The following is a 27368-nucleotide window of genomic DNA, read 5'->3' on the forward strand; positions in this document are numbered from 1 at the left end:
TGGCAAGGCTTTTCCCAGGGAAGTGTCCAGGACTGCTCCAATGAACTGGAGTCTCTGTGATGGTATCATCTGTGACTTCTTTAAGTTGAGGGAGAAGCCCAGCTTGTGAAGGAAGTGGCAGACATAATCCAGATCTGAGCTTGTTCAGAAGATACTGCTATGAACAACCAATCGTCCAGGTAGGTGGTAGAAGTGGATCCCTTCCCTCCTTAGACTTGCAGCCACTACCAACATTAGCTTGGTAAAGACCCTCGGGCGGAGGTCAGCCCAAATGACAGAACTCGAAGTTGATAGTGAGATTTCCTGTGTTTGAGATGGATTGGCACATGGAAATAAGCATCCTGAAGGTCTAAAGATACCAACCAGTCCTGAAGCTGGAGGGCCTGAAGGATCTGAGAAAGAGTTACCATCTTGAACTTGTCCTTCCTGAGGAATTTGTTCAATTCACGTAAGTCCAAGATGGGTCTCAGTCCTCCGTCCTTCTTTGGTACTAGGAAGTATTGGGAATACCGACCCTTGTTCCTCTCCGTTACAGGTACCGGTTCTATGGCACCTTTCTGTAGCAGGTCTACAATCTCCTGCATAAGGAGCAGATCTGGAAACTTCAAAGAGTTGTTCCCAGGTGGATGACTGAGGGGTGTGTAGGAAGGGCAGGCAGTAACCTTGGGCAACTGTCTCCAATTGCCCAAGCAACTGACGTAATAGCCTGCCATTCTGCCAGATTTTGAGTTAACCTGCTCCCTACTGGTGCCTTGTGAGCGAAGACCTCAGAGGGATTTAGAAGCGGCTGACGCAGATGCCGAAGGTAAAGTGGCACCTGCTGCTGCGGTTTTTGTACCTTTAACCCGTACACCACGGGTGAATAGTTTCTGGCCCCTTTGAGCTGGCTGTCCTCTACCTTTTCCGAATGCTGAGTAAAAGCGAAAGGACCTACCCCTCCAGGAGGTTCCCGAGGGGCAATTCGGAGTGTCGGCTTGAAGCCCCAAGAGATTTCGCTGCTGCCTTGGATATTTGTAATCTCTCCAGGCTTCTTACCAATCAACGAAGTGCCATCAAAGGGCATGTTCAAAAGTCTAGCTTGTACATCTGGAGCAAAACCAGACTTCCGCAACCACGCAAATCTGCGGATTGTGGTACTTGCTGCCATGGCCCTGCTGATACTGTCAGCAGAATCAATGCCTGTTTGAAGGGACTCGCACATTGCATCTTTTCCATCCTTGCTGATGTTTAAAAATGCTTCCCTTTCTTCTCCTTCTGGGAGACAGTCAGCCACAGATGAAGCACACTCCCAAAGTGTCAGGCTGAATCTTGCTAGCGTTCAAGTGGCGTTAATAGATTTAAGCGCCATGCTACATGCTGAAAAGACTTTTTTTGACATAGCATCAAATCTTTTATCATCCCTGTCCTGTGGAATAGTAGGGTATGCAAATCTACTGTTTGATGAAGTTGCTCCTTGTACAACCAAACTCTCTGGAGTTGGAGGTTTGCTCAAATATTCAGGATCTATAGCAGATACCCTGTATTTAGAAGACAAACTTCAGGAGTTTCCCAATTTGCAGAAATGTTTCTTTGCAGAGCAGAATGAAAGGGGACGACAGGATCCTCCTGTGGACCTTTATCTAAAATATCAGTAAGGTCATCCTGCTGAAAAGAGGGTGTAGGTGTAGACCACCCCATGAATTCGATTATTCGGGCCATCAGAACCCTATAAGGGGTCTCTGCATGTTCCCCAGGGTCTGGTTTAGCAAACTCTACTTCTGGAGAAGTATATAAACCGCTTGCCTCATGTAAGGAGTCTTGAAGGTCCTTTAACCTGTTCTCTTCAGAGATAAATTCCTCTGGTATGGGTGTAGTGGTCCTTTGTAAACCAAAAGGTCTCATGGTCTGAATCCTCACCTTCCTCGTATATTGAGGACAAAACTAAAATAGTCAGACCTAGGATGTGGTTTAAAACCCATTTCTAGAGCAGAAGGAGCCAAATTTGTTGTCACTGGTTGGGAAAATGTTGAGGTTGTCGACGTGGAAGTCACAGGCTTTGACAAACTCGAAAAGGGTGTCGAAAAAGTTTGAAGAGACCTCGATGTACTCGAGAGGATCCGAATCCTACTCGGTGTCGTCGAAATAAATCGATGGCATTCTCGACGTCATGGTCGAGGTTCTCGACACCTCTACTGTCTGAGATGTAGTGACAGTTGTAGGTCTGTCCTTTATCAGAGTCGACAATGGCGTAGAAGACAGCGTCGACGCAACCGATTTATGCGAAGAGACCTTCGACAACGGCGTCGATGACGCAGATTTACGAGTCGAAGAAACCTTCGACGATGACGCGGTCTTACTGCCTTTACTCGAGGGTTCATGACGCTCTCGGGTAGTTTCTCTCACCGGGTGCAACGACTCGCAGCGTTTTGATTTTTTGGGGCTTTCACCCGGGGTATCACCTTTAGACGTCTCCGAGGGGGTCGAGGCCGCTTTCTCGAAGACACTAAGCAGTTTCTTACGGAATTCCTCCCACTTAGCTGGAGAGCTGTGTTTCATGGGACAGGTGACTCTTTCCGGAGAGACAGAAGAAGATGAAGAAGAAGAAGAAGAAGAAGAGGAGGAGGAGGAGGGAGATCTACGACGCTTCTTCTTAGAGTGCCTCGATCTCGAAGACTGATGGGAATCGCTTCGCGATCTTGAACGGGAATCTTTCTTATGACGAGGAGACGAATGTCTCAACTCTGCCGAAGATACTTTCGAGGGAGTAAGAGATTTAAGAGTCTTTCCTCTTTCTAGCTTCCCCTTACGCTCCTTCAAGGCTTTCGCCGTCATGGACATACAGTCCTCGCATTCCGAAAAGTGATGCTCCGATCCCAGGCACCACAAACAGATCCCTGTCAACGACATTTGCTTCCCAAGTCATGACACTTTTTGAAATCGGATCGAGGGGTCGATGGTTCGGATGAAGAAGCCATCGAATTAAGATGATATCTTCGAAGAATAAGTCTGAATCTTCTTGAAGAAAGAACTGAGCAACACGTTTCCGAGGCCCACGAAGCGCGGAAAAACAGAACTGAGCAACGGACGCTGCAAGAGTCTATTTATACGCACGGTGACATCGGCGCCAAGACGGAGGGCTGTCGAGGGACATCAACTCGAAGGACGTCCCCGTGCAGCGTCCTCTAGCGAAAAAATTTCCAAGGCCAGCAAGCTGGGATGGGTAACATCAAAGATAAGGAATACGTCGGAGGACACAATCCCTTCGAAGACAGCATTCTCAACCCCAGAAGGCTTGTACCAGTTTAAGGTCATGCCCTTTGGTTTAAATAGTGCACCTGCCACAGTCCAGAGAATGGTTAACCATGTTCTGAATGGGTTAGAGAACTTATGAATGGCATACTTGGATGACAGTGTTAAGCCCTCCCCGGGAAGAACATCTTGACCACCTAGGACATGTGTTGCAGGCCATTCAACTGGCCAATCTCACCATCAAAGCAAGTAAGTGACGTGTTGGTCAGAGTAAAGTGGTATACCTTGGTCATGAAGTAGGAGGGGAAATCAAGCCCTCACCCAGCAAAGAGCAGGCTGTACCAGACTGGGCCACTCCAACTACTCAAACCCAAGTAAGAGCCTTCTTAGGACTTACTGGTTATTACAGGAACATAATTGAGAACTATGGGACCAAAGCTTCTCCTCTGAATACCATATCCTCTCCCAAGTACCCTAGTGGAATGAGGACTGTGAAAAAGTCTTTCTGGGGCTGAAAAGTGCCCTCTGTAAAGCTGCAGTGCTGAGACCTCCAGATTACACTTGGGCATTCCTAGTCCAAACTGATACTTCCAACACAAGGATAGGAGCAGTCTTGAGTGCCAATCTGATAGCAAAGGCAGGGAACACTTCATCTGCTTTATTAGTAGAAAATTAAAAGATAAGGAAACAAGGTGGGCAACCATTGAAAGTGAATGTTTTTCTATTGTGTGGGCCCTGAAGAAATTCAGACCACATCTTTATGGAACTACTTTCAAGATTCAAACTGACCACTGACCCTTAAGGTGGCTGATCAGATGAAAGGAGAACACACAACACTGCTCAGGTGGTCCATTGAGCGCAGGTCCGGTACCAAACATAAGAATGCTTATGGTCTCTCCAGAAAGTATGAGACGGGATCAAGAAAGCCATCCAGGAGTGGATTAGATCCTCCTGTCCCTAGTCAGGGAAAGGGGGGGGGGGGGGCGGGACGAGTGTTAGGGAGATTCATCATTTTTATGCTTCACCCCCGTTCCAAGAAAGACCCCCAGCACCTTTTGCCTGACTTATTGACCTTTTTCTTTCAATCCTGAATGAGTGGTGCCTTTTTTCACCCATTCATTCTTGTGGGCTCTGTCTTTTGGAACTCCAGTCTTTGTATTCTACCTGTACTGTGGAGTCTTACTGCTCCATAGCTCTTAAAGGCATCTGTTTTTACTACTGCAGCATACAGCTCCTTATGGGCAGTGTTGCTGGTGACCCTTAGAGTCCTCCTTTAATATTATTTTTCCATATCCTCCAGTAACTACAGTTATTAAGGCTAGAGAGATACTAAGTATCTCTCCCAAAACGGTATAGTCAGAGATTGGCACACACCACCTTCAGTGGAGTACCAAAGGGATACCTAGTACCCCCTTCTCTCTACTCCTGTGACGTTTTATTGACAATCTCTTAGTTAGGGCTGGTGATAGTGGACGTGTTCTACCAACTAATAATTTTTGCACCGCAGGCTATATGTCCATAGCCTCGATTGTGCACAATAGGGGCACCAAAGTACCAACTTGGGGCCTCCCTTCTTTTTTCACCATTACTAGAGTGGTTGTCCTTTGTTAGCCCTTCTTCTACCATTCTGGGAGGGGAAGGTCAGTGTCTTTTTTCTTTGGTGGTATCCCCGCCTAGGCTCCAGAGTGTCTGGGCAGGCAGGAAGTGGGGGAATGGTCTTCCAACCCCCGTCCTTTGTCTGCCAGAAGGCCTGAATAGGACCAGCTCCCACAGGGGTCTGGGTGATTGGACAGCCAACTGTCCCTTTCTGTAAAATGCTGAGAGAGATTGCAGAGGAGGGTGTGCTGGAACTTTATAAAAGGAGGCTTTTATACCCATTTTCCTCCCATAAAGTGACTTTATTGTATGTGTTTGCAGAGTAAATGTATTACTGTATGAACTGTTAAATCACAGGTGCTCATAATTACATATACAACAACATTGTCTTTTCCCTTTTTAAAGTTGCTACAAATATAACCACAAACACAAAAGTGAAATTGTCCTTTGAAGTGTATTGTCAAGTAGTCCGAAGTGTTCCAGTGTAAACGTCTAAAGTAGTTAAAGTGATTCTGGTGAATAAATAATATATACATTTTATATAAATTATAAGTAAGTTTCTTTTTTTTTTTTTAATTTTTTTATTGGTTTATACAAAACCTTAAAAAAAAAAAGAAAAAACTACAAGTCATCCATTTCCACGTTCAGAAACATACATGAGATCACGTTTCAAGATACAGACATGAGAAAGCAGGAGTCCACAGCTAGGGCCAAGGGAACCTTGACATATGACACCGGTTGAGCTTTATTTGATAACAAGCCGTACGAGCCTGTACCGCCAACCTTCCTCTTCGGTATTCACCGAATCAAGGATCCCTTCAATTTCCTGCAAAAACACGGTTAGCACCCTTGTCAGTTTTGTGTTGGAACCAGAAAACATCAGCTGCCAACATTCTTCTGCATTCCTTATTGCGTGCTCAGAAACTATTTGTCCCAGATGTTTAGATCTTTGTGATTTAAAGAATGGGCAGAATAAGACAAGGTGCTTGAGTGATTCATCGCAGATTTTGCAATACCTACATACTGTGTTCGAAACAACTTTTTCTATCCAGTTCTTTGTCCGATCTTTAGTTCTGAATAGGTTTAGGCGAAATCTCATGTATGTGGCCCTTTTTGCGTTGTCCGGGAACAAGACTACGTAGTTTTGTAGTATGTTAAATGCTCGTGCCTCAGCTGGGGCATCCTTCATTGCTTTAGTCCTTCTTCTGTCTTCACTAGTTTGAATCCAGTCTGCTTCCCAGATCTTTTTCTTCACCAGGTCTGGATTGGCCTGAAGAGTTTTGATATTCGTTCCATGAGTGGTTAACAGTTCTTGGCATCTTTTGTACCACAAGGCTAGGAGACAGTCTGGCTTGGCATTGCCAGGATTGCTTAGTATTTTAAATTGAGGTGCTGTTGCAGGCATCACAGTTTTCCTGAATAGGGCCAAGGTGTTCCACATGATCCGGGCTTCAAGCGAGATCATGCCTAACTCGTAGCGTATGCAGGATGTGGGGGTGCTGTTCGGAAGATGTAGAATTTTTACCCAAAGAATGTGTTCTAGGGTTGACCAGAATTCAGCCGAGCATCCAAAGGCATTCTCTGCACCGTATATCAAGGCTGGAACAACCTTCTGCTGATAGAAAGCTATCACTGGCTTGAGTGAAAACTTTCCATATTTTTTGTTTAGTATCGATGCTTGGGAAGCTAATTGTCGACATTTAGTCTTCGTGATCTCCATCCAGGGGCTATCATTTATATTTGTGTTAATTTGCATCCCAAGATATCTGGTGCTTTCCACCGTAGTAAGTGTTTCCTTTCCCAGGTGCCATCTGAATTTGTTATTTTTCCGGTGGCATCCAGTTTGCAAATTCTGTAGTGTTAGTATTTCGCTTCTTAAGTTGTTAATGAGCAATCCGTTGTTTTCCACGTAACGTTCAACTGCATTTATTTTGCGCTGGAGGCCGATTGGGGTAGAATCCAACAAGATCAAATCATCGGCATACAACATCCAGCCTAATGCAGAGCAGTGTAACATGGGGGAGAAGGATCGTGGCTCATTAATTGCAAAACCAATGTCCGAGAGAAAAAGGTTGAAAATGATCGCCGCCAAAGGGCAACCTTGCTTGACACCACGAAAAGTGTTAATTTCTTCTGTGAGCAGTCCACCTTGGTCAAGGCGCACTCTGATGGTGGTGGCAGAGTGGATTTCTTTGATGGCGGCTAACAGACTCTCAGGACACCCCCAGTTAGACATTTTTGTCCAAAGTAGTTCTCGATCGATGGAGTCAAACGCATGGGAAAAGTCTATCAGAGCAAGATAGACCTTTCTCCCAGCTCTAATGGCTTCCATTTTCAACAAATTTATCAGCAGAAGGTTAAGACCACAGCCGACCCCCTTTACAAAGCCTGTTTGTCTTTCATCAAGGTGACCACTATCAACAATCCATTGTGAAAGTTTTCGTTGCAGCATGGTTGCATACACTTTGCCCAATACATCTAAAAGAGCTATTGGTCGATAGTTTTTTGGCTCGAGCCGATTTCCTTTTTTAAAGATGGGCACAATTATTGCTTTCTTCCAAGACTTTGGAGATTCCCGTCTTCTACAGATTCGAGTGAAGAGTTCCTCACAAAAGTCCGCCCATAGCTCTGGATTTTGTTTTAGGGTAAAGTTAGTCAGACCATCAGGGCCAGGAGCCCTTGAGGCACTGGCGTTCTTAATTATCTGTAGTATGTCTGCTTTAGAGAAGGTCAGGTCCCATTTGATTAAAATTGGTGTTATAGGGGCCTGACAGGTACCTTTTTTGCTGTACAAGTTTTTGAAATGTGATGACCACCTTGCTGCTGGTACCATATTTGACATCAATGCGGATTGAGGAGCCCCTTCGTTGTTTAGAAGTCTCCAGAACTCTGCCGAATTTTTGTTGTTCATTTTTTGCATCATTAATTCTGCATCGTTTTGGAACATAAGGGCTTTATGGGATCTTATCCAATTTTTGTATTTCTGTTTTGCGACACGTTTTTCTCGCGCTGAGTCTATAGAATCTCTGAATCTCAGGAGTCTGATAGAGGCGCGTAGTTCTCTCTTTCTTCTCATGATCTCAACATCGAATTTATGTTTGTTAGCAAAGCCATGGTTTCTCAGTCCCTGTTTTTTTTCCACAAACAGATGTAATAGATGTGCGTATTCGACTCCACAATCCAGTTTGATGAAAGTTTCTGAAATTGTGGAGACTTCAGCAGAGAGCAGTGTTAGCCTCACTCTGTTTGGCTCAGCCAATATCCGATGTTCCCATCGTTCTTGGGACGGTTGATTTACGGCTGACAAGGTGAGAATTACCATGTCGTGATCGCTTTGAGTCATCGGTATTACCTCAAGCAACTTGATGGATTGTTGGATCTTTTCTGAGGCGAAGAAGTAGTCCAAGATGGAATTCTGATCTGCTCGTCGCCACGTAGGTTTAGCTGGTATATCGCCGACAGAATTTCCATTGAGCATTGCTAAATTTCTAGCTTCCATTTCCCCCATCCATTTTGAAGCCACGTTGTTAGATACGTACACGACTTTGTTGTTTTTCATTCTTGTTGCCAGACAGTTGATATTCAAGTCTCCACAAATTATTATGTTTGTTGACTCATTCTCAAGTAAGAGATCGTCGATTTTAGATGAGACTAGATCTATGAAGGAAGTTGACCCGGCCTGAATGTGATTCCAGTATATATTAAATATATGGAAAAGAGTCGAGTTGTCAGTTCGGGACCCATCCGAGACTATCGTTGACAGTAGTATAAAGGGTGATAGGTTTAGAGAGTTTGTGATACGACAACCCGAGCTCTTTTTTACAATTGTCAACAGACCTGCCATTGGTCTTCCTCTAGTTTTTTTAAAGGCTGAGTTGAAGGCCACTTCATAGGCATCCGCAGTTGGGCAACTCGTCATCCACGTCTCTTGAAGGCAGACCACATCTAGCGCGTCCGGCCAGGGTTCTACAAATAGGTGGGAGAAGCCCCTGGTGTTCCAGGATCCGATCTTAAATTCCCGTGGCTCCTCTACCACTTGGCGTTACCGTTTTGAGGATCTGCCTAATGCTTCAGCCAGCCAGGACCAATCCTTTTGTGTTCCGCTTTGGTCTTGTGGGCTTTGCGAGTCACCAAGACTCGGATCCGTCATGCCAGCTCCTTTAATGGTGATTTTGATGGTATCCTCTGTGGGGAGTTTCCCTGGTACAGTCTCAGGGGAACTACTGGCCATTGTCTTTTTCATGGTTCCAGAACCAGGATGCAGATCACGTTCTAACAACGATTCCACGTTTCGGGGAAGCTCATTTTCCACGGTTTTGTTAGAAAACAGTGGTTCCTGATAGAACGAGTCGCGTTTAGTTTTTTTGAGAGTCTGCTCTGTGATCGAATTCAGCTTGCTCAGACACTTCTGAGATGTCGAAGCCCATAGACATAAGAGCGGAGCTCGCATCCAGTACAATGTTCAGAACAATTCTGGATCTAAAGTGGAGGATGATTTTATCATTTTGGTCCTCATTTTTGAATTCCACCGTCTTGATGTCCTCTCCTCAGATCGTATCGTTCTGAGAGAAGGCACGTGTTGAAAGAGGCATAGAACGTTTGTGCGATTTAAGATGAGTTTCTCTCCATTTTCTATACGTTCTAGCCTCACCTTGTGGGAAGTTTGACTTTTGTCGCCAGCGCTTTTATCCGTCCTGTTCGTTTTGCGCCATTCCTTTCTCTCACGGCCAAGCCGTGTGTCGAGGGTCTCGTTTCTAGCCAGTCCTACTCTGTTTACGTTGTCTTTGTTGTAATCAAGGCCATCCGAAAATGTATCTTGATTTATTATGAGGCCACAGGCCCTCTTTCAGAGCATACTTCCTTTCGGACGATGGTTTAGACAGCGTCTGAGATTGAGCAAGGACTTTTCGCCTTTCTTCCAATGTTTTAAATATGGGACTTGAGGGAGTTATGTGAGGCTCGTCTTGTTTGGGCTTCTTTTCGAAAAGAGTACATATTCTTGCAGCGCCAGCTGGTATCCGGATAAGCACCGAGTCATTTCCGTCACTTGGAACTTCCGGCTGTGCATCCGCAAGTAACGCATCCTCAGCACCCATCTCAGAAACCTTATCCTCTGATTCCAAGTCTTCATACACAGACAGGTTGATTAAGTCGATGGATTGATCCTCGGTAGGTTCAGGGAGAGGGACAGATTCTACAGGCTTTGCAGAAGTGTTTGCAATGGTAAGGTCTTTTTTCTTTGTTGGATCTCTGTCATCTGTCCGAGTGTTATTAACAGTTACATTGACAGTTTTTAGATTCCGAAGGAATTTTCTTGAGTTGTTGCCAATTCTTCGGTTTTTAGTTCTTTGATTTTTAGTTTTTTTCAGCGGTCCAGGTTTGGGCCCCTTGTGATCTGCTTTCTGGGGTACAGTTCCCTTGAATATATCAAATATTTGATTTTTGGGCTCTGTTGTTTCTGGAATTAGTATCACCTCAGGTATGCGAGGGGCGCCCGTGTCAATCAAGGTTGCCAAAGAGGAGGGTTTTTGAGGATCCAGTGTCGCCAGATTTTTAGGACCCTTACTGCTTTCCAGGACACTAGCAAAGCTCATTTGAAGAAATGCTTCGGTTCTTGTTCTTTCATGGCTGGGGCCCAAGCCCTCGTTCGTAGGTTTTTCAGGCTCAGGTTTTGAGCCTTGGATACCCCGAGTATCAGGCACTGAGAGAACCGGCGAACTTTTTTCGCTACTCAGGTTGTTGGCCTCCCGACAATTCTGAGTTATTGGTGCAGTTTTTAGTGCTTCTGTGGTTTCGCTAGGATTGTTGATTGTATCCAATGCACCCATGGTAGAGTGGGGCACCAGCGAGCCAGTGTCTGTCAGAATTTCTTATTGAGGTGTAGGCGGGAGGTTCCATGGAAATTAGCACCTTGTCGGTTTGTTGAGCAGCTGGGTGCTCCCGGCTAGGTTGCCGATTTGAATCCTGTGTCGTCGTGTGTCGATACCTTAGCACGCTTAGAGCTTCTTTCGCAACCTCTGCAAGGAGCTTTTTATCCAATTTGTTGTTTTCTTTCTGTTCTGTTAGTGTTTGCAAGGCAGAGGTCAAGTTTGTTTTTATTGCTCCATTGTCCTTTCTTTCAGCGCGCAAATCTTTTTCCATATTGATTATCTTTGAATTCATAAGCGCCACTAAGGTTGTCAGGTCCTTCACATTATCATTTAGTTGCTCCTAGAGCTTTAGAAATGGAGCAAGCGAAATTCCAGTTGCTGACATTAAGACCGATTGTAGGTCTTTGGTGAAGTTCGCTTCAAGCCTGACTTCTGAGTTGCGATCTTTTTTATGTGATTGAATTTTGGATCTCCTGACTTTTGGAAAGTCACGTTCTATGATTGAAGAGGCAGTTGAACAAATCTCAGAAGAGGATGAGGTGGAGGCGTGAGAGTCACACTCACAGGTGTTGTATGCAAGATTTTGTTTAGCACTTCTGAAGTCAATTGGGCGTGTTGTCGCATTTGCCTGTCTTTGAGGGGCACAAGCCTGAGAACAGGCTATACGGGGTGAAGCCGGACAAACAACATTTTCTTCATTTTGCAGAGCGATTTTCCAATTACGCAGAGCATCAGAATTTGTGATAGACCAGTCTGCCCCTGGCTGAGTCTCATGGTTGGGCGCCATAGGCGTCCGCTGGTTCTGCTGGTCAGTTATGCTACGGTCTCCTCTAGATGTAAAATTGCAGGCTTTGTTTATTTGGGAAAAGTCTTGCAAAGTTTTGTTTACAACTTCTGTCGAGTCGCTTCTGTTTTTAGGGTGTGCTGGAGAAACGCGTCCCTTGTTTAAAACAGATAAGTGCTTGTCGAGGGGGCAAAATACTTCGTCTTCCAACACAGTGTTGGGCTTGACAGGGTCCGGTTCATCCATTCCGTGTATAGAGTGGCCGTATGGTTTCTTGGTGGGCGGGAGTGATGAGGTGCGCAGCTCTGACAGATAGGCCTATTTCCAGATTGGGTCCGGGATGTCATCACAGCTACCGTTATTTGTGCATCCTCTCATAGTATGTGCGCGCCACGCAAAAACCATCAATTTAGGTAGTTTGTTTGAAGAAGAGTTTATGGAGTGGGCGTCAGTAAGGAGCACGGCCTTGCCGCAACCTCAGTCTCTGTGTTACAGGCGTCAACCTCGGTCGGCACAACAAGCGTGACGACGGGCACACGAAAATCCACTCCGCGTCTTACCTCTCTCTCAGAGCTCACGGAACTGGCAGTTGGATCGGGCGCTGTCAAGCTGACAAGAGAGGCAATCGAAGGCTCGGGGTGAGAGGGTCCGCTCCGAGGATCGCCCGCAGGCGAAGAGGCCCCGACCCCCACCAGAACTGACCCACCATTTCCCAGGTGGGAGGGGATCCCCAATCCCACGCGGTCATCCATGAAGCCACCACCCCCACGGCCGCCAGGCGCACACTCCCTCTTACCCCGCTCGGCTCTCCCATCACTCGCCGAGCATAGTGACGTCACACTCGGTGTGAACTTGCTCGCATCGATGGCCAGTTTGTGTAACACGGGGGAGACAGGTAAGGGGGATCGAGGGGTGAGACGGGCCCTGCTAGGTGATTGTTAGTATTATCAGTATTTGACGAGTCCACCTGCAGGGTAATGGAGGCTATTGGAAATATAGAGGATGTAGAAGGTATAGAGGCTATCATTGGTGTGGCGGCATATACTGCGTTTCTCCTTGCACTTTTGTTCTTCAAACACATCAATGACGATCCCACATCTTCAGGTTCTCCCACAAAAGTTCTGGTAAACTCACTTACAGTGTCATTATGTCTAATCAGTTTTGTACTTACTCGTTGGCCAATGCTCGCGTCAGTCAGATTAGATGCTGAGGCGGAGTTCCAACGTCGCAGTTGCAGCCTTGTATGGGGTGGGGAAGGCAAGCGGTCTCCGCAGGTGCCTGTTTTCCCGCGTTTGTGCGATGATCCATCCATTACGGCAGGCCCGCAGGCCCTCGCCCTCACACCAAAACACACTGCGCACACCGCGCGTGCTAGGGGTTTTATGCTACTTCCTCCTGGAAGCAGTAGTGGAAATGGAAAACAGACTTCCAAGTGTCCCAGAAGCAGCAGCAGCAGAAAGAGCCTGGGCAGTCTCAGGCTCACCAAAACACACTGCGCACACCTTCGGTGTGCATGTCTAAGGTTCAGTGTACTTACCTACAGCTCACATCCTCCTCTTTAAGCCGGACTGCTCTGCCACTCTACCAAGTTCCGTGTTAGGGCGAATTCTAATTTATGTGCCAATTCCCTTCGGCCTTAGAGACCACCAGCTCTTGTGCTGGTCTTTAGGACCTTTTAATTTTAATCCTGGAGTGAGAGCCCTTTTTCTCACTCATGTGTTTTGATCTGATTTGGATTTTATGTCTCCTTTGTTTTTTGGAGTCTGAAACTCCATAAGCATCTACTTTTTGTATGGTGACACCCAGCACCTTCAGTGCAGTGTCAGATAAATCCTTCAGATTTCTCATAAGATTTAAATACCTTTTCTTGGGTGAACTATAGTTCCCAAGAAAAGTAAAGTGAAATTGGCTTTACTTACCTTTTCTCTTTGTAGGTCCAGCACACCCCATCCTATTTGGAGTCCTGGGGGGTTAATTAGGCCCCTTTTCCTACTTACCCATGTAAGATTTTTTTAAGTTACCCTCACTACTTTAAAATGGCTGGTGGCAGTGGTTTAAATGTTCTACTATTGTGCTTTTCTACCGAAGACTGAATCCTCAGCTGCAGTAGAACACCCATGGGTGACCATTGTGTCAAAAGTGCACCAGTCTTTTTTCTCCATTTTCTGTTTGCGAGTTCTTTCCTGGGTTTTACTCTGAGTACCAAACCAGGTTTGACCCCTTTCTTCGTTTTGCCTTTGCCAGGCCTCAGTATTGAAACCTGCCTCTGGCTCCAGTGTGTTTGCAAGGGCAGGAAGTGAGGGAGGTGCCCGAAACTCTCCTGTCCTTTGTCTCCATAATTACCTGAATGCACCCAGTCCTGATTGGCTGGATGTCCGTACAGGACACCCACCCTACTGTGTGAGTGACAGCTAGGCTGTGCAAGAATGGGAGAAACCTGCTTAAAAGGCGAGGCTTCTTGGACTGAAGACAGTCAACCTCTGGAAAGGACATTCCGAAGAAACCGTGAACAAAGATTGTTGCATCCTCCTGGACTGTTGAACTTCCCGGTGAAGCCCTGCTGCTGTGCTGAAACTTTTTTCTAATAGACGAGAGAAGCTCTGGAAGGGACAACCTCTTCCCTTGGGTTAGCGCGACCAACTAACCCGAGACAAACTTGGCTGTACTACTTTGCTGCTGCATGAACTGAGTGCCAGGGGTTGAGAAATCTGTAGTCAACCTCAACGTCTGTAAGCCGGTCAAAAGCTCCAGGAGTCTCCGAGGACCGCCCAGAAGCAGGACAACCAAAGCTCGAGTCACCTCACCAGAGTGCTGGACTCAAGGAGTGAAGGAAGCCCAACCAGTGTCGGAAATCCAGGTTGGTACAATTTACTGAGCGCTGAAACTGCAAAGTGCCGCTGATCCAAAAAAAGCTGCTGCCGACCATCAAATTGCTGCCGCAGGAGACCCCAGAACTCCCCCCTCTAGTCCCGGTGACTGATGCCCAGGAACACAGGATCTGCATTGCTGCAACCAGACAGAAGCCAGCTGGACCCTCTTCGTCTAACCGGAGGTACTGTTCGGACTTTGGGGTACTTACCTCATTGTCTGTAGAGCTTGCTCTTCTCAGTTGAGACTTGCAGTAGCTGCGTTTTCTAGAGTTTATCTCCGCTCTAACTTTCGCAAGTGTAACAGCTTGTGTTCCTACAGTGATTTTTCACTCAACAAACTCTCTAACTTTGTGCAAGACTTCCTGCTATCTAAGAAGTGCCTCAGCTCCAAAGACCTTGCACCAATTGACTTTGGCTGTCCTGGCTCCCTGCAGACTCTTCTATTCAATTGACCAATTCTTTCTGTCCCTCATAGGTGATGATTTGGTTTTAAACTAATATTGCTGGGTAAGATTTTTATCTAGACTTCATTGTAAGAGTTAAAGTGTTCACATGCTCCGAGAACCTGTTTAACCTTTTTCCTTCCTCCAACCTTTCTTTTCTACCAACCTCAAAATTTACAAAGTGTACAAGTGATATTTAAATGCCAGTACTGTCCTAGTTCGTGAAGTCACCTCAAGGTGTAGGAACTGTGTATGAAGCATCTCTGGAGTATATACTTGCTTTGTGTTGATTCTGAGAAAGTATTTTGAAGTGTATTTTGATTGTTGCACATTGCCCATTTTAAAGAATGCTTATTTAATACTGACCACTAAATAAATAACTATTTTAACTAGAAACATTCAGTGCAAGTGTTATTTGGATACTTGTATTGGTGGATTTCATTGCTACAGCTCTACAGCTCACATTTACCCCTCTTGAGATAAGTCTGGCTGCTCAGTCACACTACCAACTTCTGTAGTACAGACCTATACCAATAGGTGGGTTACCTAATACCAAGAGGACAAGTGTTGTGTAGGGGGTTACTACATCAATTCTTGCCCATCAGTCCGGAGTTAGTACAGACTGATACTAAGAGCTGCAGATCTACAAACCACTGCGATAGCTCACTAAAGTCTTACTACCAGTAGGACTTTAGGAAAACTCCTCTAACACGGTCTCAGATGTATGGTTTTATGCAGACCTTAGTTTGGCTTTAGAAAAACTGTCCTAACAGAAATCTGCCACATACAGCCAATTCTTCAAAACCACAATGATTTAGCAACGAAAGCAATGTCCAAGGCATTAATTTGCATATATGAATAAACTGCACTACGTACGGAGAGTACGGGTGTGTCCTCGGAGCGATTGTTCTCTGTGTTCCGGCAGGCAGCACATCTTGCGGGGTCATCATTACATAGAACTGTCCTGAGGGAGGATAGGAACAAAAATGTACAATTCAAGCATAGGTTTACTTTCAGTGGTTTGTAGTTATCTCGAAAGCTCATTCAAGGCATACATTTGGCACATGTTAAGTCTTCCTAAAATTCCATATAACAGATTTAGACATCAAACTAGAATATTTCAGGAATTACATGGGTTCAATATTTTCAGCTTAATTTACCAGAGAGCCTGTTTGCTAGTCAAGATCCATTTGTCTAGGTTTTTGAACGTTCTAAAAATAGATTGCATCATCCTTTAGTGTTTGTAGCTTTCTTGTAGACACATGGCTGTCCATCCTCATTTCAAAGTGAATTCAAGACACATGTGTGCTTATAGAACCTAACATTGCTGTCAGGAGCTGGTCTCGAGGCTCATCCAGCTATTGACTGCTGAACGAAAATGGATACACTCAAGCTATCTACCCGTGAACTATGGTAAAACCTGACCAAGACCTTCCAGTCGTGAAGTGATTGAATGTTCAAACAGCAAAATAAAATATGAAGGACAATAAACAATGTATATATTTAGACATTGCTCCCTTTCGTCGTTTTCAGCATTACATTTATAGATTAAAAATGAATACGCCCATCATTGAATAAACTGACATTTTTTCTTTATGGGCTTGTGATCTGGCATAACTTTTAGGTAGTCGACTGTTTGGATTTTTTCAATGCCAAAGGGACAAACAAAATGGAACCTCCTTAACAAGCTGGATATTCAAAGAAAGGTAAAGTTAATAATCAGGTATTAATGTATTCCTAGAACATAATTTTCCTCCATACTGAAAGGTGGGACTTGAGCACTTTGCGCTGCAGCTAAATAATTGGAGCGCATGCACAACCCCAACCTGTGTGCCAACTCTCACTCATGTGCCACTGGCCCCAACCACCATTCATTCAACCAAAGGTTAGACACGTTTGACACTTACTTGCAAGCAGCGGTGCAGTCTGTTCCCTCGGTTTCTTTGAGGTGGAGCAGGGCTGGCTGAGACTGGTAATGCTGTCTACATTGCCCCATTCGCACCCTTATGAGTTTTCTGCTTATATTTGGTCCTCTAGCAGAGTGGGCAACGGCGCAAGCAGTTTCCCATTGTTTGCCACTGTTTCTCGACAAGGTGGTGGGGCGTCCACTCCAACATCTCCCGGGGTACAGGGTTTCAGAAACCCCCCCCCCTTGCCAGGAGATTGTCACTGCGGATGTCCCTGGAGGGCCCACACCTGACCTCTACACGCCAGAGGCCTGGGGCTGCCAGAAAACGAGGATCTCCCCATTAATATCCTGGAGCTGGGGGCAGTGTTCTGGTCCCTCAAGTCATTCCTTCCGTCCCTGAAGGGAAAAGTGGCAAGGATAATCAGGTGTTCTACACCAGGAAGAGGGGGGGAGGGCACCCGATCCCCAGTGCTCTCCAAAGATGCGCAGGCTTGTGGCACTGGGCCGTCAACCAAGAGATGTTCCTCATCCCGTTTCACCTGGCAGGAGTCAAGAACACCATCACCAACTCACTCAGCAGGGAGCTGCGCCTCTGTCACAAGTGGGAACTTCGGCAGCATCAGGTGGACTGCATCTTCCTCGAGTGGGGCAGACCCCAGATCAATCTGTTTGCGACGGTGGCGAACTCCAAATGCCAGGACTTCGTTAGCAGGTTCCATCAGCCGAGGCGCATGGGGGACGCGTTCTCCTTCCCGTGGGAAGGACTGTTCCCGTACTCGTTTCCTCCCCTGGCGCAAGTCATCAATCAACTCAAATAGTGCCGATACAGGATGATACTCAGTGACCCGGCGTGGCAGAGGCAGATTTGGTACCCTGACCTTCTCAGCCTGTCGGCTTCTCCTCCAGTCAAGCTGCCGTTGGTCGCGGATCTGCTCACCAGGGAAGGAGGCGCAATCCTGCACCATGAGCAAGGATCGCTGAACCTTAGGGCTGGGCTCCTGCAGCCCTAGAGTTCGGAGGCTACGAGTTGCCGGCAGACTGCAGGGAGGTTCTTGCCAAGGTCAAGAGTGTCATCGACTCTTAAAAGCTACGGGCAAAAGTGGAAGCGTTCTGATACGTAGTGCCGGTCGCAGAAGATCAACCCTTTGAGGGACACAGCCCACAGATTCTTCCTTACTTTTTGTCCTTGGACAAGGCAGGGCTGGCACACGCCTCTATCAAAATGCATCTGGCGGCTATCTTCTGCCACACTAGGTCTCCAGGACAATCTTCTCTTCGGTCACTCTTCCTCAAAGGACTGTTGATTTTTCACGCCGGTGAAAGCTCTTGCCCCTGCATGGGAAATCAACATGATGCCGACGAGGCTCATGGGGGCCCCTTTCGAGCCCAAGCATCAGACCCCTCTCGTTCTTCTCATGGAAGACGCCGTTCCTGGTGGCCATCACACCTGCCAGGAGGGTGGGTGAGATTCAGGCCCTATCCTGCAGACAGCCTTATCTGCAGACGCACCCGCTGCCCGTATATGTATTCTTTATTCAGGAGCATGTGAATCCATGCCAGACCCCATGCTGGATAAATAACAAGTTAATTACATGTAACTATTGTTCTCCACGACGGGTCTGGCTTGGTTTCACATGCGAACACTCCCTCCTGCAGCTCTTCGTGGTCAAGATGGCTGCCAGAGGAGGGGCTTAGAGAGAGGGCGGTAATTGGCTAGGGGCAGTATGACCCAGAGTTCAGTGACTGGTTTAGAGGAGAAATACAGTTTTGTAAGTGAAAATCAAACTTTTTTCTTTTACAGAGGATTCCCGGCCTGGCGACTGGGAATATTCATGAACATGTGAATCCATGCCAGTTTTGCTGGAGAAGACCTTTGTTAAGCATTACTCAGTTCAATAGTAAAATCTTAGATGATCTACAGGTAAGTAAATAGAGTAACAGTCACATTTAGCAAATCATTACTTATAAATAACATTTAAAGTAAGCAACACAGATACTGAAAAGTACTCTTAGGCAACTTATACTTAGAAAGTCCAAGCCCTATTTGGGAAGGAGTCTCAAAATCAGTTGGACACTGGGTGCAGGTAAGTCATACGGGGTCACCAAGGGTCGTTTGAGCGACCCCCGACTGCTCATTTGCTACCCCTACAATCCTCTGCAACTCCCTGGCAAATCCTCCTATCAGAGAATGCTGGGGGTGTGGCTAAGTGAGGCAAGCACGGGCCACGCAGCTTGTGCTCCTCCAAGTTTTCATGCCCAGCAGCACATGTATTGTACAGTACTCATCGAGCAGAGTGTGTGCCTTCTCAGGTCAACGAGGTAAGTAAAGTACTACTAGTAGTAGCATGCGACTACTACTAGTAGTGTGTGTAGATGCCTGAAAGAGTCACAAGACTCAGAGTGAGATTGTGTTTCGTGAGGTGGACAATGCAACAACGCTGATCTGGCTGCCTGCAGCCCATGCCCAGCCATGATCCTGCCACAGGGCCTGCTGCACCGCCACCTGCACGCGTGGTCAGCAGCCCTTGGCGTCGCATCATGGTTGGGTCTGGCTGTTACCGGCTCCAATGGAAGTGTTGCTCAAACTTCTAAAAGAAAGCCTTTTTTTTACTAGAAGCCAGCCTCTGCGCCCCCAAATATACACAATTCACTTTTTCCTACTGTGCTTCACAGATGATAAAGGGGCTTTTCTTGATTTATTCATGCCAAAGTACTATCACTTTTCAGAAATGAAGTGAAAAGGAAAGGCTGTGTGGCACCCTGGTCACCTGCAGACATTTGGAAGTACGCAGAAGCTGCCCATGATTGTCCCCGTCCCTCGTGAATGATAAAAGGATGTAGATCTGACTGACCTGGTTTCATTTCACCTTCATAGCATCACTATTCGCATGCTTTTTTGTTTTATCGCCCTCGACCCCTCGGGGGTCGCCTGACCAATCTTTGCAGCCAATCAGTTCTCTGTTTGATGGCTGCCAACCGATGAGTTAATGCGAGTGAGGTTTAAATGTTAGGAAGAGGGGCTACTAATATAAGTTGACAGATTTCAATTGGTGTCACTTTGGTAATACTTGCCCAACTCGCACTGCTAATATTTTGTATTTTTCCTCCACAGGGTATCTCACCTTGGGTCAAGACGTGCATGATGCATCATGCATCAGCCTAGATTACAAACGTCGAGAGCAGGTCCTGTATGACATGCATTACTTACCGTAATAGCATTTCCCATACTAAAACACAGGTCATAAACTAAGTAATGGTAAACGTATGCAATGTACACATCTCTTCGGATGACAGGCTTTTTAAAAACAAAAAATAAACACTTTCCAATCGTGTGTGGCAATGCGGAGAAGGACCTGCAGCTCCAACGTTGGTACTGATCTGTGCAATGGAAAGGTGTGTTGGAGAATCAATGGGGTGGGTGTGGGCTTTGAATGTAGACGTTCGGCCTCTACTGAGGTTTGCTCCACCTCTGCTCTGGAAGATGAGCGCAAGAGTTTCAGAGGATGGCTTTTAGGGAGAATTCTCAGAAATGTGCTAATTCCTCTCTACCTTACAGACCCCCAGCAAGTTTGCTGGATTTTGAGGACTTGAATTTTTAACCTGGAGAGAATGAGACCCTTTTCCCCCCACACTCATGTATTTTGATGTGATTTTTGGTTGTGGAGTCCGAAACTCAATGGGCATCATCTTTTACATTGCGTCACACAACACCTTCCGTGCAGTGGCACAGGGAAGTCTTTCAGATTTCCCAACAGTTTAAATACCTTCTCTTGGATAAACTACTGTTTCCAAGAGCCGTGAATTTGACTTTATTTACATTTGTAACGTTCTAGACCCAGCACACACTATCTTACAATAGGCTGCTGGAGGTGTCACTTAGTATCCCCTTTGTCTAGCTTCTTATGTAACATTTTTATGTTACCCTTTCCTCGATGAATGGCTGGTGGCAGTGGTTTACTTTTAACTACTGTGGTGTGCTTTTACCGTGGGCTGCGTTCGCAGCTGCGATAAAGCACCAAAGGGTGAAATTTGTCAAAATGGCCCTGGTCTTCTTTTTTCGCCATTTCTTTGTGGAAAGATCCTTCTTGAGATTTACTCTGTGCGCCAAACCAGGTTTGGTCCCTTTGTTCGTTTGGTATTTGGCGGGATTCACGAGTGAAGCCCGCCTCTGGATCCAGGTTGTCTGGCGGAGGCAGGTAGCGAGGGAGGTGTCCGAAACTCCCTGACCAATCATCTAGGAGTGCATTCCTGTCTCATAGCAGACAGGAATGCACTCCTAGATGATTGGTCGGCTGGCTGCCGGGCAAAGACAGCCACCCTGCTAGGTGACTGACAGCTAGGCTGGAATGAATGGGAGAAACCAGCATAAAAGGCGAGGCTTTTTGGCTTGGAAGTTAGAGTCAACCACTGGACGAACGAATCCGAAGAATAACTTGTAAGAAACGCCTGCTGCAACTCCTGGACCATTGATTTGCCAGGTGAAGCCCTGCTGCTGTGCTGACACTACAATTTAGTTTAGACTAGAGAAGAGAAGCCCTGCAAGGATGACTTTTCCCATTGAGTTGGTGGGACCAATCAACTCCAAAGCAAGCCTCCTGGACATCCTCTCAGAGCTGGTTGAAATTCCACTGCAGTTGCTGTGGGAAACCGAAGAGCCAGGGAGAGGAACATCAGATTGTGTGCATTGCTTTTAAGCTGGCCAAGAGCTCCAGGATGATCCTCCGGACTCCCAGAAAGCAGGACGGAGTGCTGGAGCCTAGATGCGAGGAAAGCCCATCTCGACAGCCAGGAACCGTGGTGTTGGTATTTGCGGTAGACGGCAGGAGCTGAAACACCGAAGTGCCACTTATTTGAAGATTGCCAGTTGCGGCCGGTGACCGTCCCATTGCAATGCAGGAGTCCCCAGAAGTCCTCCCTCTTGTCCCCACGACTGAGGCCCAGGATCTGCAGAGCTGCACAGGAACAGAAGCCATCTGCTGCACATTTTGTCAACCTAAAGGTACTGTACAGTTTAAGAACTTGCCTCTTGTGGCATAACCTCACTTGTCCTCGTTAGAGACGTGTCTTGGTTGCCTCTGTAGAGATGCAAACAGCTTCTTTACCTCACAATCCTAAATAGCTTGTGGCCCTACTTTGATTTCTTCTTATTCTACAAAGACTTCTAAAACATTGTGCAAGACTTTCACTTACCTACAAGAAGTGCTTCAGATCACCTTGACTTTTGATAAGTTAACATTGGCTGTCGTGGCTCCCTGAATGACTCTTCTCTCCTCTGCTCTGCTTATGTGTTAGGCCTTCCCTCTAGGAAAGAGTTAACTGACTTTGCAATGTTACTTACCTGATGAAGAATAATTGTGTGAACACTTGTCTTATTCTGAAACCTCTTTTCTTTGACACTCCTCTCAATAATATTCTAAATGCAACAGTGATATATTAATGTTCCCAGCACCCTAACTATTGAAGTCACCTGAGGGTGTAGGTAGTGTCTATGGGCCATCCCAAATGGGTACTTACTGATTTAGAAAACTTAAGAGTGTGTATTTTGAAGTATGTGTGTTGCTTTATATTGCCCCCTACTGAAGAAGGCTTATTCAAACTGACTGTTAAATTAATAATTGTTTAATCAAACATTGTGTGTAGTTTATTTGAATACTTGTCACTGAATCTCTGTAATTCCCCTACAGCTCACATTAACCCCTCTTGAGATAAGCCTGGCTGCTCAACACGCTACCAACCTGTGCAGTACAGACTTATACCAAAGGTTGGGTTCCTATTGCCAGGAGGTCAGGGTTGTTGTAATGCACCCAAAGGGTACTGCATACGATCTTGCCTAACACTGGCACAGACACAAATAGAAGCTAAGAAAAAGCTTGCTCATCACTTCTCAAAAGGCTTAGCCCGCCACGCAGACGCCAACGAATTAAACACTCAAAAGAAAGTCGTAAGGGAAGACTTCACAGCAGCATATGTACTCCAATCATGCCCGTTTAGGAAATCGATGAAACCAGACAGTGTACATACATGACCTCCTCCATACAGCAAGTTTACACTTTCAAAGTTGCTTTCCAGTACTCCCTTCTCAAAATTACATTGAAAAAAAAAACAGAGCATGAGTGCCGAACAGCCCCAAAGAGGAATACACATGATAGATCACACAAGGATACGCAGCCCCCACATGCTTTGCAAACAAACACGCATAGAAGGGCAACAAAATAACCACATCCCGAAGGTCCTGCGTCACTAAACACGCCATTCTAAGCTTCGTGACTTCCAACTCCACAAAAAGAACATTGCACCCTTTTTGGGAAAATTCAAATTTTAGTGCTCAATTCCTCCCACCTTAGATACCCCAGCTCTTTTACTGGACTTTAGGGCTTTTTAATTTTAACCCTGGAGTGAGAGACCTTTTTCCCAGTCTCATGTGTTTTGACCTGATCTGGATTATGTGATTCCACTGTTTTTGGAGTCTTAAAATCCATAGGCATATACTTTTTGAATGGTGACAGCACCTTCAGTGCAGTGTCAGAGAAATCCTTTAGATTTCTCATAAGGTTTAAATACATTTTGTGTGAACTACTGTTCCCAAGAATAGTAAAGTGAAATTCACTTTACTTACCTTTTCTCTTTGTAGGTCCAGCACACACCATTTTATGTGGAGTGCTGGGGGGGTTTCCTAGTAGCCCCTTATCCTACATTCTCATGTCATTTTATGTTGCCCTCACTACTTTAAATGGCTGGTGGCAGTGGTTTACTTTTTCCTACTATTGTGCCTTCCTACCGCAGGCTGATCCCTCAGTTGCAGTATAGCATACAAGGGTGACCATTTTGTCAAAATGGCGCCAGTCTTTTTTCGCCTTTTTACATTTGTGAGGTCTTTCATGGGTTTTACTCTGCACGCCAAACCAGGTTTGATCCTTTTGTTAGTTTTGCCTTTGGCGGGCTTCAGTCCTGAAACACGCCTCTGGCTCCAGTGCGTCTGCAAAGGCAGACGGTGAGGGAGTTTCCCGAAACTCTCCTATACTTTGTCTCGAGGGTTTTGGGACTAGTTAGAGTCAACCACTGGGAGAAATACCAGAAGAAACCGTGTACGAAGCTTGCTGCATGCTCCTGGACCTTTGAATTGCCCCGTGAAGCCCTGCTGCTGTGCTGAAACTCTTTTTTCTAATCGACAAGAGACGCTCCGAACGGGACTTCTTCACTTGAGTTAGTGGGGAACGGGACTTCGTCACTTGAGTTAGTGGGACCAACTAACCCCGAGACTAACTCCAATGGACCATCTTTCATGATTGTTCTTGCAGCAGCGAAGAAGTGCAACCAGAGTGCCAGGGGTCGAGAAATCCATAGTCGAGTGAAACGTCTGCAATCCGGCCAGAAGCTCCAGGAGTCCAACGACCCTCCAGAAGCAGGACAACCAGAGCTCGAGTCCCCTCACCAGAGTGCAGGAGTGGAGTAAGCCCAACAAGTACGCGAGATCTGCGGCGGTGCCGCTTACAGAGCGCTGAAACCGCAAAGTGCAGCTGATTCAAAAAGAGCCCGTAGCTGCTGACGACCTCCAAATTGCTGCCGCAGGAATTCTCCCTTTTGTCCCCAGGGCTGAGGCCCAGGAACCCAGGCTCTGCATCGCTGAAACAGGACAGAATCCAGCTGGTCCACTTCTTCAAACCAGAGGTACTGTTTAGAATTGGGGGTACTTACCTCAGTATCTTTTTGAGCTAGGCTTTTCTCAGTGGAGACTTGCATTGCCTTTCCTTAGAGTTGATTCCAACTCCGCTTTTCACAAGCTTAACAGCCTGTGACTTTACAAGTGATTTCTACAAAACTCTAACTTTGCGCAAGACGTATTAGCTAAGAAGTGCCTCAGCTCCATAGACTATGCTCCAATTGACTGATATTTCTGTCCCTCATAGGTGGTAACTTGTTTTAGACTGTTACTGCTGGGAAAGGTTTGTCTAGACTTCATTGGAAGATTTAAGTATACACCTATGCCCTAAAGCTGTTTAACCTTTTCCTTCATGCAACCTCAGAATCTGCAAAATATAACTAGTGATATATAAATGCCATTACTGTCCTTATGAATTGTTAGGCAAAGTTTGTATGCAGTAAGCTCTGGGAGCACTAAACACAATTATGACTACAGGTGTAAGCAAACCAACCTTTGGTACAAGTCTGTAGTATGCAGTTTTAGTAGCGTGTTGAGCAGCCAGGCTTATCTCAGGAGGGGAAATGTGAGCAGTAATGACGTTACACAGAGGTCTGCAATCACAGGTGTTGAAATAAACTCTTACACTCAAGGTTTCTTGGATCAATACTTATTAATATATTTATCAGTAAATTATAAAACATTCATTAGAAGGAGGCAATCATATAGTAACACATGTTTCTGAATCAGATAAGACCCTTTTGGGATGGCCCACAAAAACAACCTATCCCCACAGGTGACTTTAGTAGAAAGGGTGCTGGGGACATTAATATCTTACTGTTGGCATTCAGAATACTTTTCAAGAGGAGTAAAAGGCAAAAGGTTATCAGAACATAAAAGGTAACAATTATTCTTAGACAGTGCAACTACTTGGAGTTCACCAGAAGAATCAGTTCAATTCAATAGGCTAGGCCAAAGTGAATGGGCTAAACTCTTGATAGGATAAAGCAGTTCTGTTAAGTAAACGGAAAAGTCTGCACAAATTCTTGGAAGTCGTTTGTAAAAAGAAGAATCATATGTTGGGTCACAAGATGATTAGGCCTGTGAGTTGCAAAAGTTTCAAGCACTTTCACCGTGAGAGTTATGTTCTCTAAGTCTTGTTTTACAGTATCTTTGAATGAAGAAAAAGATGCAGCCGTTGACTTCTGTTCCTGCAGGTCTCGCTGTTTCTGGGCCTCAGTCGTGGGGACAAGAGGGAGGACATCGGGGGGACTCCTGCACTGGGACAGTAGCTCGCAGCTGGCAAACTTCAATGTCAGTGGCTGTTTCGCGTTTCAGCTACCGCACTGGTATCAACGTTGGTCCTGGCTGTCCAGGTGGACTGTCCTTGCTTCTGAGGTCCCACACTCAGCAGAGGGGGGGGGGGGGGGGGGGGGGCAGGGGGTGTTGTCAGGCTTGGTCGGACATCGTGGGAGTCCAGAGGATCTTCCAAACACTTCAGGCCAGCTTACAAGTAACGCACACAATCTGGTGTCCCTCTCTGCAACCAGCTCCGAGATGGGTGTTCCGGTGGCTTACTTGGGAGTTGATTGGTCCTACCAACAGAAAGGGAGAAGTCGTCCTTGCAGGGCTTCTCTGTCGATGCAAACTTGGTGATTCGGACCTGCAGCAGGGCTTCTCTGGGCAAACCAACCGTCCAGGAGTTGCAGCAGCCATCCTCTTCCAAGCTCTTCTTCGGTTCCTTCGTTCCAGTGGTCGACTCTGCCTTCCAAGCCAAGAGACTCGCCTTTTATTCAGTTCTCTCCCATTCATTCCAGCCTAACTGCCACTCACCCAGCAGGGTGGCTGTCCTTGCCGGACAGTCAGCCAGCCAATCATCATAGACTGCATGTGGGTCTCCTATGAGACTAAGCACAGGGAGTTTCGGGCACCTCCCACACTTCCTGCCTACCCCAGACACTCTGGACCCAGAGGCGGGTTTCACTCCTGAACCCCGCCAAAGGCGAATGAACAAAGAGACCAAACCTGGTTTGGCATGCAGAGAAAATCTCTAGAAGGACCTTTCCACAAAGACATTGCGAAAAAAGAAGACTGGGAACCATTTTAGCAACGATGGCTGGGCACCATCTTGAAAAACATGGCTCCCACAATTTAACGTTAGCAGAGCTACAAATAGTTAGCGGTCGGGAAAAATCATGGTAGTTTGTTGTAAAACCACTGCCACCAGCCATTCTGAGAGGAAAGGGTAGCATTTAAATGATACACGAGTATCTAGACACAGGGGATACTAAGCAACCCCTCCAGCACTCTATTGTAAGATAGGGTGTGCTGGGTCTAGAAATTTAAAAAAAGACTAGTAAACTCAATGCCACTTTACTTACTCTGGGAAACAGTATTTTATCCCAGGGAAGGTATTTAAACCTTGGCACAGCCTGAAAGGCTTCCCCTGTGTCAATGCACTGAGGGTGCTGTGTGACACGTGAAAAAGATGATGCCTATGGAGTTGGTTAGACTCCATAACCAAAGGAAACACAAAGGTAAACCACATATCAAAATACATGAGACAGTGGGAAAAACGGTCACTCTCCAGGTAAAAAAAAAATCAAGTCGAAATCCAGCAAAGTTGCTGAGAGGCTCTAAGGTGAAGGGAATTAGCACATTTTTGAGAATTCTCCCTAAAATGAATGAAGTCACCTCCAGGTGTAGGAAGTGTGTAAAAAGCATATCCAAAGAGTATCTACTAACTTGTGCTGATTCTGGAAAGGTATTTTAAAGTATATTTGATTGTTACATAAATTGCCCTTTTTAAAGAACGCTCATTTAAAAATTGATGTTAAATAAATTACTATTTATAACTGAAAGCTTGATTCTAAGTGTAACTTGGTTACTTGTATTTGTGAATATCATTGCTACAGCTCTAAATCTCACATTTATCCCTCTTGAGATGGACCTATTAGTATGGGTCTGTACTACAGAAGTCGGTAGTGTGACTGAGCAGCCAGACTTATCTCATGAAGGGAAAATGTGAG

General features: G+C 45.9%; 1 protein-coding gene across 2 annotated transcripts in view; it reads right to left on the reverse strand.

Moving 5' to 3' along the window:
• USF2 (upstream transcription factor 2, c-fos interacting) overlaps positions 1–27368 on the reverse strand; it is a 411291-nt gene that overhangs the window by 194367 nt on the left and 189556 nt on the right. For both annotated transcript variants that reach the window (XM_069604824.1, XM_069604823.1), the window contains exon 6: positions 15668–15755. In XM_069604824.1, the coding sequence (XP_069460925.1) occupies positions 15668–15755 (88 nt within the window). The remainder of the gene's footprint in view (positions 1–15667; positions 15756–27368) is intronic.

The sequence above is a fragment of the Ambystoma mexicanum genome, chromosome 1p (assembly GCF_040938575.1).
Source record: "Ambystoma mexicanum isolate Mex_15411 chromosome 1p, UKY_AmexF1_1, whole genome shotgun sequence".
NCBI lineage: Eukaryota > Metazoa > Chordata > Amphibia > Caudata > Ambystomatidae > Ambystoma > Ambystoma mexicanum.